The following is a 16,787-nucleotide window of genomic DNA, read 5'->3' as shown; positions in this document are numbered from 1 at the left end:
AAAGTTATCATCCATCTGCATACTCTGGGTTTTTTAAATATGTCGTCTTTACATTGCATCAATGTTTGCCATTACATTTTACTATTTCAATTTTACTATGTTTTGAAGGTTTATAAAGTTTTTTTATAAGTTATAGGTATTTAGGCCTGAAGTTATATAAATTTTATGCTTCAATAATATTGTCAAATAACTTGCAGACTATCTTCAGAAAGTGACACCACTGAAACAATCTTTGCTTATCTTTGTTACCTCTGCACTTCAAGCAGTGTTTCATGCTATCACTTAGAAATGATTCAGGATACCTGAATTTTGGCTTCAGATCATCTTTGCTTAAAGTCATGAACCTAGACTGCTTGGATAATTGAATTTTCTTTGTTAGGTCGGAACTGGAGGACATAAGTCATAAATCAGTTAAGTAATATAATTTATCAGGTGTCACAGTACTTCTCTCTTACTTAGGGCTGTATTACTTAGCTACAGGCTAGACTAGGGAATTATTATTAAACTATGTGCTTTAATAGAGCCTCACTTTTAAGGCAAATTAATTGAACTTGGCTGAGAGTGTTGCAGTTTTCAAGCAGGATTAGGCTAACCAAAGTCTCATTACAAACTTTTGCAAAGGCAAATTTTTTCTCCTGTGCTAGTCAGGGCAGGTGACTTTCATGTTAATGTGTCTTCAGACAGAATTAATTTCTTGTGTATTTATGAAGCTATTTCAGTTCAACCAAAAAGTTTTAAAAATGTACTTATAAATAATCAAATCATGTTGGTTTATGTCAGAATTATGTAAATTAGTTAGGCAATTGTTTTCAGTTATTTTGCATTATGGAATAAGTAAATCATCAGCAGGGCAGTACTAATTTATCTGTAATTTTACTGATATTGAACAAAGTAGAAGTGCTTAAAATGAGAGAAAAGTCTTTTGTTTAATTGTCAGTTCATATCTTCTGTTTTCCATGATCTTAGAAGTTGATGGTTATTTTGTCCACAAAATCACTGTGATGGCTTTTACTGAAGTTTTTGCAGTACTTGTTTTGCTGTTACTTGTGGAACTTTTCACCTTAGGGAAGCACAGCTGCTTTTTGAAATTGTACTGGGATCAAGTAGTTAAATCCCCTTTTCTAGCCACAGTGTGCAACAGTTTGTTACTGGATTATGACTTCTGAACAACTGAAAATGAGCTTCTTGGTAACCTGTAAGCAGAATTCATGCTTCTAGTTGTTCACAGGACTCTTAAGTCAGTCATAGCCTTTCTGAGAACAATTTAGTTTAAAACATTTGAATGATGAACCTGTCATAAAGGTTGGATTGGAATTTCATTTACAGATGTTTTGTCTGTCTTGGGGAAGCTAGTCATTAGTTTATTGACGATACTGTGACTGGTCATTCTCTTTGCAGATCTTACAAGTATTTCTATAGATGGGCTTTAATTAAGGAGGGCTAAGATTTTGTCTTGGCAACTCGACTTTTGCTGCTACCATGCCAAAGGCATTGGCCATTGCATCCTGATTTGGCTATATATATTTATCTTGGGAGCAATAAGCTGAGAAAAGCAGCTTAATATTGGATTTTGTTGGATGGCACAATCTGGTTTCTGTCTCTGGTGTCGGATGTAGAGCAATCTGAAAGTGGCCCAAACTGCAAACAGAAGCAGCAAGCAAGAAAACCACAGTTTAACGAGATAATTTGGAGTTTTCAGTTTTGTGCTCTTGCTCTGAAAGATTACAATGCTTTTCTATTTCTGCCTTCTCCTGTCAAATTTGATGTAATCTGTGATAGGGCTAGGACTGGGTGCTGTATATACACTTACTTTCTGAAGAATTTTTTCTTGAACAAATTCTGCAGTGTAATCTTTTGATTAATTTTATATTGCCTCCCATACCCTCTCCCACCTCAGTTAATAAACAGGAATTCTCAGCTGAAGGATGCAGAGAGCCCCACATGGGCTCTCTACCAGTGCTGAGTGGAAGGGAAGGATCCTTCCTTGACCTACTGGAAAAACTCTTCCCAATGTAACCCAAACTCCTTCTTTTCCCCAAGGGCACATTGCTGGCTCACATTCATCTTTCTGTCCTCCAGAACTCCAACAACCTTCTCTGCAGAGCTGCTTTCTAGGCGATTGGCCTCAAAGTATGTTTGCATGGGGTCATTCCTGTGCAGATTCAGGACTTTGCATTTTCCCCAGCTGAGCTCCATGAGGTTTCTCTCTGCCTTGTCAAAGTGTGACATGACCCTTTGGTGTATCAGCCAGTCTTCACAGTGAAGGCAAACTTGTCCAGGTCATTAATGATGGTGTTAAGCAGGACTAAAACTTGTGAATTTCTGCAGCTAGCCTCTTAATGGCTGATCACTGTCCTCTGGACCTGGCTGCTCAGCCAGTTTTCAACACACTGCACTGTCCATTTATCTAGCTCATACTTTGTTGACTTGTCTAGCAGGAAGTTATGAGAGTCAGTGTTGAAACCAATACTAAAGTTGAGATAAGTAATATCCACTGTTCTCCCCTCATCTGTGCACCTTGTCCCCTCATTGTAAAAGGCCATAATGTTGTTTAAGGAATATATGGAACAGTATTTCCAGAATGCAAACTGATCTTGTCACTTTTCATGATGTTAATGACATAATGTTAATTTTTTATTGTGTAGTTTCTGTCTGAAGAGAAAATTCTAAAAGCCCCTTTATGAACACTTTATTAACTACTGTAAACCTGTGAAAAGACTGGTCCTTATAATAAATTTTTTAATGCTTTGGAAAGAAGGAAACTCAAGGGAACACTTGCTGCAGACAAAACTCCACACTGAAAAGATTCTTTGGAATATTTTTCTGTTTCAGAGCTAAAATACCTTAGAGCTTTCCCTTAGAAGATTCCATTCCCCCGTCCCCAATTTAAATAACAAGAAGTCTAACACCATACTGTCAGATAAGGTTGCACATTTTTCTTAGGACTTAAAAAGCGACACATATCCTGCAAAAATATCTTCAAAATATGCTAGTATTCTTATGAAGTATGTGATGGGTTGACCGGCACAAAGTGATACACCCTGCAGTGATTTATGAATGGAATGGCTGGCAGTCTGGTCTGATTAATGCTTTTGTCATTGTTTGCATTGCTCTTAATTTAATAGCTTAAATACCCCCTTGATTTAGAATTCTGCCATTAAATATATTATTATTTTGTTCTCAGAGCTCACTGTGTACATAAGCTGAGAATTGCCATGACCAGAACCAGAGTGATAGAAAATTGCATAAAAAGGATCTCACAGAGCAGGAAAGTGGACCTGTATTCATAAATCACATTCTCTTCCTCTGTACTTGCTCCCCTTTTTGCATTTGAATGTATGTCATGTTTTTTGAAATGCTGCTTTTAATATCTGTGTAATAGAATCTGGCTCAGCAGGAGAGGAATAGTTACCCTCTATAATTCCTGAAAGGTTTTATCCATTTTTAGTAATTTTTATACTGCAGTTCTGCTGTTTTCTTATTAATTTCAGCGGTTTCTTATTACCAGTATTTCTATGTCAGTGCATCATCATTCCAATATTGCACTTTATCAAGCGCTGAATAAAAACATGCAAACCCTCTTTGGGATCTACTTTGGGATGATTGTGAATGTATTTCTTGGGGAAGAAGTTAAGCAGTATTACTAATGCTGTAAGCATGGGTAGAAATAGGGTGGACACTGCAAATAAGAGGCTCTTCCATCATGGTTATGAGAAGGCTGCTCCTGTTCAGTGCAGGACTGCTGTTGGGCAGACTCTTCACAGCATTATTTCTGTCTGTTTTCATGGCATCGTTCAGTAAATCTTCTGATTCTCTATCTCCATTTCATACTTCCACAGTGCCTATGCCTGTGGGTAGGGCACAAAACAATTTCTTAAGAACAGACATTTGTGCTGCAATTAAAGCTGCCAACAATCCCCCTGCATTTCTCCACCATTGATGCAATTCATCTGTACTTATACTGAAGCTCTAGCATAGAGAGTCTGCCACATCCTCTGCTGGCTGAAGTGCCATTCACAGGACCTTCTCTCATCACAGCTACTTAAATAGGCACTCGTAATAAAAGCAGCATTTATCGGTCCATCAATCATTGAGTTTCCACTAGGAAAGGTGAACTGCTTTGGCAACAGTAGGAAATGCCAGCAGTGTTGGTGGAGATGCTTAGTAATGATGCTAAGTGGTAAAGCTACAACTCAAGAGTGATTTCAGTGTTGTGCTTAGTACAGTTGAGGGAGTCTTTTCACCTGCAGGATCAAGCCCCAAAGTGACAGAGATACTCAAATGAACTGCAGATTATTAGAACTTCACCCAGGGCTATATCCAGATCCGTTGGTTGGATGCTGTGCACAAGATCTGTGTGTCCCCTCTCACTGATAAATAGCAGACTTCATCCATTGCTGTTTAATCTAATGCCTTTTCTTTGTACTAAACTTCCTTAGAAAATGTGTTTTCTACTTGCCAGATGATTATTAATTAAAAAGGAATTTTCTGTGGGGTGTGTTTGTGTCTCCAAAAGGCTGATTTCCATAGCTTATATGTGGCTTAGAACACTTCAACTCAGTGGAAAATAAATTGCTTTTTAAATTGCTAAGCATTGCCTTTCACAAAAGGGTAGTTTTGCTAGACATTGTGGAATTATTAGTGGATACTATCTAAAGTCTGAATATGTCTAGGGTAAGTACAGTGCATGAGATACCCGTGAGCCTCTGTGCACAGCCAGCAGCAGTGAAGGCTGGGTGGATTAAGTGAGCAAGAGCCCTGCAGGAGGACCAGGGGAGCTGGCTCACTGAGCGATCACAGGAATCTCAATCCTGTCCCCTTTGTCACCTTCTTCCTGTAAAACAGAGGCAATTATATTTATGTAATATATTTGGAGATCTTCTGATGGTAATTCCTGTGCAAGAGAGAGGTAATTTTTATCATTCTTAGGTGGGCTAAATTGTCTAGTTCAGTTATTGCAGCCATAAAGCTTTAACTGAAATGTTGGATCCAACTCTTCACTGTAGTTCTGTGTGATTATGAAATTTCTATTAAAGAAAAGATTCTTGAGAAGAAACTAGGGTTTGAATTGTGAGACTAAAGGACAGGACCCTTCTGTTCATATTATTTATATATTATTCATTACTAATTGAAACCTAGGAGTAAATTTGAAGAGGAAAAGGTTGTTTTGAGATGAGATACTGTTTTAATCCAGTATTACTTTTTCCATCCTTATTTCCTTAGGATTGTCAGGGGACTTCCTGCGTTCTGGAAGATACTCTGCTCATACCATCAATGGTGCCTGGTCACCCTGGTCTCCGTGGTCTCAGTGCAGCCGTGACTGCAGTAGAGGTATCCGGAATCGCAAACGGGTCTGCAGCAATCCTGAGCCCAAGTATGGGGGACTTCCTTGCCTTGGCCCATCTCTAGAGTACCAGGAATGCAACATTTTGCCTTGCCCAGGTAAGTTTCAAATGAAATTAAAGAAGTTAAAACAAAATAACTCATCCTCAAATTTATATCTTCCATATTTGGTTTGGGGTTTTTTTTTTCCTATTTTAGTTGGTGTGGTTGGGTTTGTTTTGGTTCCTGAATCAATTACAGCTCAAACATACCTTTATAATGTGAGTGGATTTGGGTAATATTCCCATGTGATGTCAATAAATTTATCATCAAGGGTATTAATAGCTATATATTTTTTCAGTTGTGAGACTGACTCTAAAAATATAATTTTAGTATATAAACTTATAGGAAAAAAAAAAGGCATAAGATTTCTGGCAAGACATTAAATCTGGCCTAGTCTTTATTTAAACTCAATATAGTATTTTCATCACAGTGGTTGCAGGCATTAAATCTGTGTTAGCTGTTAAGTGTGGAGTTGCCAGCAAAGAAGGTTCACCACCTTATGATCACCGAATTATTCAAGCAGTCCATAAAGATTGTTCTTAGAGTCTTGAGTTTCTCCTTAATTTAAAGTTGTTTTGTTATTCCATGAAAGGGATTACAAGCAGAATATATGTTTACAAGAAACTACCCTGGATTAAAAATCATTATTGTATCTCCAACCTAGGGGGAAAAAAAAGTCTTGGTTTCAGTCACATCTCACCCTTCATAAAAAAAAACACTTAAACTGAAAGGCTTTTGAGCTTTGCAGAGGCTTTGTGGAAAAAGAAAGGGGAAAGATATAGGAGAACACATGGAGAGAAGGTGCTATTGGTATAGGAAGAGAAAATACAAGGTAAGAAGCAATCGAGAGGAAGAAGGAAAGAAGACTGAATGACTCAGTTCTTTCCAGCAACAACAAATAAGTTTAGAAATAAGTTTTCATACATCTTTAATTGTATTAATTATGTATAGCAGTGCTTCATATTTTCTTGTTGAAAACTTGAAGATTTTGTCATTTTTTCAAGTGTGGACCTGAACAAATTCTGTGGCAATATACATGCTATGTATGTGTAACACTATTTTAAAGCATATATGTGTATTAACATATACAGATATGGTTTCAAATTAAAACTGTATTCCTGAAATCATGGATACATTGGTTTTTATAATATGAGTATTTTTGCCCATCTTTTTGCAGTGTTTCCCTAAGCTTTTAAAGCCCTCTAACAGTCACTGTTTATTCCTTGCATCAGAATTTAAGCAGAACTGTCCAGAAAACACTTCCCTCTCAGGAGGACACAGCTTCTTGAAAAACATGTTTCCATCTTGAATTGAACCTGGGCACTATGTTTTGGCACACAGCCTACAAACCCAGCAGCTCTGTGAACATTCTGGCTGTTCACTGAAAGCAAATTTCTTTTGCAGTTTTATTGCTAACAGGATCAGCAGGATTGTTGGAAAACTTGAATTCCCTGAGGCACTCAAGTCCCCAACTCTCCTTCTGGTGGGGCAGATCCATGGGGAATTTCTGTTGAGGATCCCTGTTTTGATCTGGGGAAACACCCACTGAGCCATTGAAGTTCCAAAAGAGACGCTTGGGCAGAACCAGCCAGTGTTTTCTGGTGAAATTTTCTTGCTGTATCCAAGGAGGAGCTTGGATACAAGCTCCAGTTGCTCATTTTGTAGTTTCTCTGTCTGGGAGTCTGAAGAGATCAAGGGAAGAGGTGAAGCTTCTTTCTGAGCATAGAGGCACGACCAGTGAAGGGTGTCCATGTTTTCTACACTAAGCACTGTTGGAGAGAGGTGGAAGGGAACCAACAGGGAGCCAACATTTTTCAGAGAATTAGGAAATTTTGGTCCAAGTCTGCTCCGTGTGGGCACAGCCCTAGTGCGTGATCTGATTCCTTAGTTGCCAGACTGGAATCACAGCACCTTGCTTTTCTGGGATAATAAAATGACAAACAATTCTGTTTCATGTAACTGCACTGTTCGAGTAGTTTGGCAGTAATTCATTAAATCAAAGATTTAGAGGACCATTGTACCAATGTGTGCAAACCTCCCCAGGGATGTATGCAGTAGGTGAAGCAACCTCAAACATAGCAACTCCTCACTGGCTCCTGTTCCCTTGCAAAGGGAATCTCTCCATAGCACACTGCCCTCAGCTTCCTTTGAAGCACATGAGTGGTGAGATGTAAAGTACCAACACTGCTCACAAGCTCTGACATACCTGATTGTATCACCATACTGTAGTAACTGAAATACATTCATTAAATGGACACAGATTGTCTATAATACTCGGCTAGATTTGTTGTTCAGCCCTTGCTGTTGATTTTCAAATTAAATGCTGTCTTGAATTTCTGGGGAGTTTTTTAAAGTTTAAATTAGTCAAAACTTTTCAGAAGTGGTATTTTTAATAAGCTCTGCAGCTATTCACTGTAACATTTTTTTAAAGAAATTGTTTTAACCAGTAAAACATACCTATAAGTTTGTTGTAGATGCCCTAGTTGTTTATGAGATAGACAATGCCCCAGACTAAAAACCATAATTTTAAAGCAGAAGTTAAAACTGTGCTTTGAATTTGAAAATATTTTAAAAGATCAGTTGATATAAAGTGTGGTGGGCCTTTCTGAAGCAAGAAGCAGTGCCCTAATCTATCTAAAAATTTTATTTAGAGACAAGTTTTATTTTTCTTTTCAGTGCAAAGCAAATTTGAATGAAGATGTAGAGAATGAATGAAGTATTTAGATGTATCAAAGCCTGCAACAAGAAATCACAAAGTTCCTCAGCTACAGAATTACTGTTTGCCAGTAATTAAGAAAAAAGCATAGGAGACTGAATCAGATCTCAGATAAATCTGAAGGGAAAACTTTGCAAGCACCAGATGTAATTGATTTTTTGAGACATGGGAGAGTAAAATATTATTGCAGAACAAGGCCTACCCATAAATTAGACATTGTAGGAAGGAAATAAATTCTTACTGGAGAAGCACACCAATAAATTTGAATTCTCGTAATTTTTAATGAAAGAGACAGAAAGGCTAAGGAATGTGAGGTCATTTTGTTCTGACCTTGACCTGAAAGTATTTTCCATAGTATTAGAAGCAAAATTGCAATAAAGAATTTGGTACTAAGATTTTCCTGAGCTCTTCCAGGGTAAGGACAGCTTCACCTGCTCCCTTCTGGCACAGAACCCTTTAGTAACAGTCCAGCCCATTCATTACACTTCCAGAAATATTCTGGTTAGCTGGCAGAGGTGTGGTGGAAGCCATAGAGGACCTTTCCTGCCACTGCAAGCCCAGTTCTGCTTTGCTTCCTCTTCTGCTTATTGCAGGCAGGATCAACCTCTCATGATGTAAACTGCTGACAAAGGGGAGTAATAGAGAAGTATATTGAGCAGTGTTTAAGTCATGCTGAAAGTCAGTAGGACTTAATGCTTCTTCTCAAAGAATTAATCTAGGCTCAGTGTCATCCTGGAAGATACTAAGTGCTCTGAAGGACTAACACAATGAAAAAGCCCATGGAGCAATCAAAGTCTGCAAGGCTGTCTTGTCTGGTTAACTGTCTTGCAACCCTTTCAGCATCTTAAATATACTTATTAATATATTAATAAACAGAAATTGATAGTTGAATGCAGGATCCCAGAGCTTCAAAACATTACTGAAGTCATCTAGACTCTGCCTTCAGCAAGTTCTATTAAACATTTTTTAAGCCTGCAGGGGAGAAACTGTATTTTTTTCTGCAGTAGTAAATGGTCCACTGATGGGCAGATTGGTAGCAGTCACTGGGCCTTTTGCTCATAGTATTTGAAGGCTGAATATATACTAGTGAATTGAACAGTGCCAGAAAATTGCCAGAAATTGTACCCAAGTCCTGGAAGATGATTTGTCCATATTGTTCAAGTTTTAGAATGATTCCCTCATATAATTATGCCTTCAACTAACTATCGCTCTCACAAATCAGCTGCAGAAATAGTTTGTGAGCCAGAGTAGTGTAAAGGCATGCTCATAAAGTACTGTTTCCATCTGGGTAAGCTACTTTGAGGGGCAGGAGATTTTGAACTATTGTTTTGCACTAGAGAATGTTCAAAGCACAGGCTTTGAACCTGTGCCTCAGCTCTTTTTTTATGTCTCAGAGATGTGAATAGCAATAAACTGGCAAGAACTGAACTAAACAGCCTCAATAATTGTGAATGCTCACTGACATTTCTGTTTTCTTTGAGTTACTAATCTGCAGTGAATAATGAATCTAAAATCAGCCATATCAGGGTTTTGTTATCCTTGGGGGGTTTGCAAGATATTTATATTATGAAGAGAAATCGATGATGAAGAGAAGTGTTTTTTGAATGATAAATTCTGCAAATCTACAAAAATTGCAGGAATTTGCTGACTATAAGATCTGTTTCCATGACAATAATACAACCAAACCTAAAGAACACTGTCCTAGTTCACAGTATCGCACATCTCTTCAGTTATTTCTGTAGAAAAAGACAACTTTTCTTCATTTGTGTTCTGTTTTGTTTCTTGTTGCCTTCTCTTATATTCCTTTGCATAGGGACATGGAGATGTGCTTTAATCAGACATTTAAAGCAGAGCTGTGTGAGCACCACTGAGTAGCATGAGTTACAGGAGTTCTCTCTTCTCCTCAGGGCAATGGTGGAGGATCAGAGGGAAAGGACAGTTGCCATCTCCTAGATTTGAAATTCTGATACTTCATGAAAATATGTTGGGATTTTACTAATTTCAGATTTTTATTATTGTAGTTCTAGTTTACTTTAGTTGTGACATTTTAGCTGAGAAGATCTGAATAAATTCATGTGTCACTAAACTTGCTAATAACAATAATGAGTTTCAGATATACAAAAATCCCTGAAAGACTATTTAAGTTATTTATGCATCCCCTAAAGCTAGTTGCTTTTTATTGGTTTTATTTTTTTTTCTTCTTTATTGTTTTCATTTCCTCCTATTATTTTTTCTTTGAACTCATACTTGGCCACAAGAAAACAAAAATGTATTTAAGAGAATAAAATTTATCCTGCAATATCTTTATAAATCAGAAGGAAAAAAAAATACTTCAGTAAATGGAGGCTGATGCCCCTCTCATAATGTGCACTGATCTCTCTAGGCTGCTTCTGTAGCCAGCAAGAAGAGGGATGTACTGCTTTTTGAAGCAACTGTTGGTTTTCTGACTTAAAAGTCTCACTCACAGGTTTAAACCCAAGTGGACCCTTAGATTTTGTTATTGTTCTTTTCTTAGAACCATTTGTTTGCCTTGTGTTTCTGCATTGCACTATTTTGACTGTTTCATCCAACATTGCTTTTATGAATAAAAGGTATCACAGAAATAAGACTTTGCCTTTGCAAACTATGATGTAAAAATTGCTCCTTTCCCACCCTGAAACATGCAGCAGTATCCCACAGGACTGGGAAAAAGCAGTAGACTAAGTGATGTGGAATGGGGTGATCCCCAGGTGTGTGGAAGGGAGTAGTAGGCTGCCCAACACGCAGACAGCTTATAAAGGAGCCTACCATTCTGTCTGTGTTCTCATGAAAGCAGGTGAGGTCAGTGTGTCTGCCCACGCTTGTTGTAAAATCCTAAGTTTTACAAGTTTATCCAGTTTACTTTATTGTCTCTTGGAAATTCTCCAGTTGTGTGGATGTTTTGTCATGTCCTCAGGAGATCCCATTTCTGTACACTGTTTCTTCCTGGCACATCCTCTTCCCTATGGTGTGTTTTTTTTTCATTACAGTGAAGAAATAATTATTAACCTCAGCAAAAGCCAGCAGGGAAAATGTTGTTTGCTTTATTCTAAAGCAAGGAGCACTGTTTGATAGCACACTCCTAGCTAAAAAGTACCTTCTTTCTAAAGGGACAAACCTCATCAATTGTCAGAAAATGTAAAGAGTCTTTAAGTCTTTCATTGTGGAACTACTTTAATGACTTTCTTTTGTCCAACATCTCTACAAAATTGTTATGTAAAGAAACTGTAGTGACTGTAACTTGCCTTGCTGCTGTGTATTTTTCCTCCTATAAGAGGCAGAAGTGACATTAAGGGCTCCGTGACAAAAGTAAAAAAAAGGAAAAAAAAAGCCAGATGGCGCTGCGTTGCTAAGCAACTTAAAGAAAGATGAAAGAAACCACAGAGCTCTATTTAGGTCTTGCAAAAACTCAAGCAGTAAATACCCACTCCTTTGATCTTATTTAACAGTGATGATGCCTTATTATCCTCTGTTGCTGAAAAGAAAAAATTCTGGGGACAGATAAAAGAGGTAGTTACAATAGTCCTTGAAAGGTTACAGGCAGCCTGTCAGTAAATAGTTACTAAAAAAAAAACCAAAAAACAAAACAAAACAACCAAGCAGTTATAATTGCACTGTCCAGCTCAACTAGGATCAAATGTAACATTGTCTATTATATTTGTTCTATCCCACCTTCCCCAGACCTACTTCTCCCTTTACATCTGAAGCCACATAGTACAGCCACGATCACTGCAGTTGTGGAACATGGTGACGTTCCTGGGTGTCGCATCGGTCTCTGTGTTCTCAGCCACCTGTAGATCAATGGCAATTTCAAATGCAGGTGCATTTGTAATTCTCACTCTGGTCCATTGAAAAATAAGTAGGGAAGTGTTGGGGGTCACTGTCTCCATTACAGTGAACAATGCACTTGCAATGTTTGCAGACAATTTGTGTTCTGTGTAGTTAATCTCAGGCAGAATAAATTCTGTTTCATGAAGGTCTATATGCTGCAGCAGACATGCCTCTGATCATTCATTTGAACTAGTCAAAGATCACACTAAAGAAAAAAACAAAAGAATGAAAAAGGGAGTATCCAGAAAGGTAAAGCCTTAGTATCGTATGAAATAAATAGTTTGGGTAACAGCTTCTGCTTTCATTTGACATAATTAAAAAAAAAAAAACCAAAAAAACCAAAAAAAAAAAAAAAACAGAAAAAAAGAGGCAAGTTCTGAATAAAAGATGCTGGGTCTTGAAATTGTTATAAAATTGCACAGTATATTTCATCTGCACTGAAGACAAATAAGCTATGGCTTTCTTTGATATGAGTTTGCATAATACTGCATTAATAGAGTTATCTTAGGCAAAAGGACATATTTGTTTTCCAGTGAAAAGTATGAATAAGAAAAATATGAGTAAGAGAACAAGTCAGATACTCTACCAAGATACAGTATTTATTTATGATAGGTGGTATAAAACTCTCTCATGCATGATGATTTGTTGTATGATGTAGCAATCATTGAATTCCTTAATAATGGCAATAATTTATTTAAATTGCATACTTGGAATATAGTACTAGATTACAGAAATCCTGTCTGTCAAATCAGGCTTCAGAGTCCAGATAAATTAGTTGCAAGAGTTTTCACAACTACAGTTCTTAGCAAGGAAGTGCCAAGTGCATGCTTTCTTGATGTTTAGGATGGTGTTGCAAATAAAGAATGCAGGGAATAAAATGCAGTATATTCAACAATGTCAGTTACAAGATTAGTAAATAGTCTTTGATATACAATAAGGAATTATCTGTTTGATTAGCAGTTGAGAACCTGAAGTTATACTGTATCTGAAATGACATTAAAAATGCATGTATAGCTTTTTGTTATCAAAATTCTCCTCATTTTCTCACTGTTGAAGATTTCATATAGAAATCGTTCTACTAAACTGCCCACGTGCATTTGTGATATGCAATCCTACGAAGCCAAAAGGAGTATTTTTTTTAATGTTCTATATTTCCATCTAAGAAAGAACTTAAATGCAAATACCACATAGATATTTTCATATCGGCCAGATATCAAAATCAAATTTTTTAAGATTTGTAACTTTTTTTTTTTTTTACGGTGAGAGATAATGATGGAATAACATTTCAGTAAACCAGTAAAAACTATCCCTTGAAAGGCTGTTTCGTTAATTAAGCAGAGAAGATCAAAAAGGCAGGGTAAATAATTTACTTCCATAAGAATTCAAGTGGTAATGCTTGAAATAAAGGTTAGAAAAGAAATTGATTTTTTTTTTCTTTAGAATATGGAAATTTTGAAAGTTTAGGTTTTTGTCTCTTTTCTTAAAAACAAAAAAAGGAAGAAAGAAAAAAAGAAGGTGTATTAAGAAAATATTGCTTCCCTGGGAGAGGTACATCTGACTTTGTCATGTGGCTACATGTACGAAGTCTTTGGCAAATGGGCTGCAATGTGGCTCTAAATACCAGAAACACATCCTGAAGCAGTAGCTTTAAGAACAGGGACTCAAAGGAGCCAGACTGGTGCAGGCAATTAGATGAACTTTTATTTAAATCTTGTCTAGTGACCATGTGTCATAAACCATATGACAAATAGGTCTCCCATGAAATCCAGCCTACACTTCAGAAGAATGTTGTGAAAACACTGACTGGAGAATAGTTTGACATATTTGAATTAGTAAATTCTAAAGAGGAAGGGAGGGGAAGGTAAATAATAATATTTATTCTTCCAAGACTTGTTTTAGAAACTTAAAGTGGCAACTCCTTTTTGTCAGTGTGCGTTGCTTTCTTAAGCTCCTACCATTCTTCAAATTCTGACATCTATGGTAGAGCTGTGTTAAGAATGGAACATTATATTGGCCCATCAAATCCTACAACTGTGTTAGACCATTTGAAATGGGTGGGTTGTGTGGTTAAGGCAATCCACCTGTGTTGAGAAACAAATTCTGGATTCCTCCATCCTTCTGTTGCTATTTTTTTGCTAGCTTTTATTTAAATCAATAAAAAACCACTCTGAGCTTACAATATTCCTGCTAAACAAGCTTTGGTATATTTGGTGTCCTCAAAACTGAGAAAAGAAAAAAAAAAGATTTTTGCCCTTAAATATATTATGATACCCACTAAAAGTGTCTTTTGTGTATGAGTAATTTTGTTAAACTTTTCCAGCATACCAGGGCCTTTTAAAATTAAATTGCATCGTGATTAAATTTGTGGGAACTATGTTCAGTGGTAGCTAAAAATATCCAATAATTTCAGTAGGCCATGAATTAGATCCACAGAATATGAGAAAGATGAGCTGGATTATGTCATGTCTCGCATCAGCTTGGAAAAATACAGTATTCTTTGTCTTTTCAGTGGATGGAGGCTGGTCTTGTTGGTCATCTTGGTCCAAGTGCTCAGCGACGTGTGGAGGAGGGCATTACATGAGAACGCGCTCCTGCACAAACCCAGCCCCAGCGTATGGAGGGGATATCTGCCTGGGGCTGCACACAGAGGAAGCACTCTGCAACACTCAGCCGTGTCCAGGTACGGCCAGTCAGGCCATCCATCTTTGGTCTTCATGTGCCACAGAGTAAAGCATCCCCAGTTAGCTAACATAATGCCCTTGATCTATTATTCAGGAGCATATAATTTCTCTCCCTTATTAAGTGCACAATCAGCCCTTATGTGCTACAATGCTGCAGTAAATCAAGTACTAGCAGAATATGTTCTACAGGAGACTACCTCCTTCCTCCCTCTTTAAAAATTAAAATCTAAGTTGCTATATCTGAATCTGGATTTAGTAAAATTGTGTAGTATTTGAAGTGGGCCATGCAAATGGTTTATGAGACTTTTAATAAAATATCACAAAGAAGTGCTTTTGTTACAACACCAAACATTTGCAGCAAGCAAATTGCTGAGGTTAATATTCAACACGTGTCATCAAGTCAGGTGATATCAGGTCCTTCAAGTAGATAATATTTGCTCTGTTTTCATATAAAGCACAAATAAAACTTTCATAGTCTTTGTAAAACTCCTTCGACTTTGAATGTTAAGGAACAAAGACCTGATCTTTTTAAATGACTGTGGAGTGCTAAGCAGATGAAATGTCTCAGCACTCCTGCTAGTTGTATGATATTATGGATCATGTCTGTTTCTGTAACATTGACTCTGCCTTTTGACTCATATTAAAGGAAACTAATTTTTAAATGAAATTTAAGTGAGAAATTAAGATTATAACTACATAAACTTTCATTTACTGCTGATTAGTGGATTACAGACAACAGCAAAAGGAAAAAAGGAGCTCTGATGCCACACTATATTACTTGTTTCACTTAGAGCTCCTAGACTTCATAGCAAAAGTTTTCTGCTTGTATGATGAGGCTATGCATGTGAGGGCAAAAGCCCCATGACTTTGAATGGATCATATTACTTGTTACGATTCTTTCCTTCTCTACACATCTTCCAGTGGAATAAAAGTACCTACTTTGTCAAAATTAAAGCAGATTGTGTTTTAAAAAACTCCAATTGGGTTAAAAAAAAAAAAAGCCAAGCATAGAAATCAGTTGATTATTTGATTTTTTGAGACAAATATTGTACATTTGTATGCAGAAGTCGCATTGCTGCCTTGAAATCCTTTAAGGCATCTTTGAAAGGTCAGAGCTGGAATGTTCGTTGTGCTAGTATTGTAGCTATTTTTCTTGTTGTGCATTTATTTTCTACCACCATTTTCCTATAAATGACAGTTTGCAAACATTCATAAATAATGTCTTCATCTTATTTTGACCTGCTTGTGGCCCAAATTTTGGAGTAGATGCAGAATGGAGGAGGAGGTTAGTTTCATTCATCTTGGTTCGAGAAAGTGGAAACTCTTATAAAACAATAACATTTCAGAGGCTTAAAATATATTTTTCACATTCTGTAGTATTTTATTGATATTTCAATCTCACTGAAAATTTGCCGTAGGTTTTTGAAACAGCAGTCATCCATTAGTTGTGAGAATGGTCCTTGGCTCATGTTTACAATATGTATTTCAAAACTGCTTTTTACTGCTCTTATTTCACATGGGAATGGGTCAAAAATAACCACAGTGCTTCATAGATCAAGTTTGGAGAGGTACCTGAACACCTCCAGAGCCATTTTCTTGGGGCAAGGACCAGGTGAAGAGTGGTTTGTCCTTGTGCAGACCTGAAAGCACAATTGCTGACATTCACTGCGTGAGTGACATGCTCAGTATAAGAGAATAGTTATGACACTTGGAATCTAAGAACAACAATCCAGCAGAGAAATGAATATGCAAAAAATGGAAATATTTATGACATTTCTTAAGTTGTGAAAAGAATGAAGATTTTTTGGCATTTGAAATACTCCTTTTTTTTTTTTCCAAACAAAACTAGCAGAAAATGAAACTTTCTGGAATCCTGCTACTAAGGATTTGTTGAGGATATAGGATTTAATGGAAAATCCAACTGAAAGTATTCAAGTCTGCACTTAAAAGAAAGTAACAGGCTTGTGTCTGCAAAACACATCAATTTTTCATCTTTCATTTTAAAAGCTCTATTATTGAGTTTGTAGTTTTTATTTTAATTTTGCAAATGCAAATGCAATCACAGCAATATGAAAGGAAGTATTGCAGTATTGATCAGTAGTGGCTGATTATCAGTAAGTGTAACCAGTTGCAGTGTGTCTGCAATAAGTTGCATA

The 16,787-nt window shown here is 36.9% G+C and overlaps 1 protein-coding gene across 1 annotated transcript in view; it reads left to right on the top strand.

Moving 5' to 3' along the window:
- Positions 1-16,787, top strand: part of SEMA5A (semaphorin 5A) — a 319,180-nt gene that overhangs the window by 287,937 nt on the left and 14,456 nt on the right. The window contains exons 18-19 of the mRNA XM_041475880.1: positions 5,224-5,442; positions 14,460-14,630. Coding sequence (XP_041331814.1) covers positions 5,224-5,442; positions 14,460-14,630 — 390 coding nt within the window. The remainder of the gene's footprint in view (positions 1-5,223; positions 5,443-14,459; positions 14,631-16,787) is intronic.

This window comes from Pyrgilauda ruficollis, unplaced genomic scaffold, assembly GCF_017590135.1.
Source record: "Pyrgilauda ruficollis isolate IOZ18807 unplaced genomic scaffold, ASM1759013v1 scaffold37, whole genome shotgun sequence".
In the NCBI taxonomy this organism is placed as follows: Eukaryota; Metazoa; Chordata; class Aves; order Passeriformes; family Passeridae; genus Pyrgilauda; species Pyrgilauda ruficollis.
This window is presented reverse-complemented; position numbering and strand designations above follow the sequence as displayed.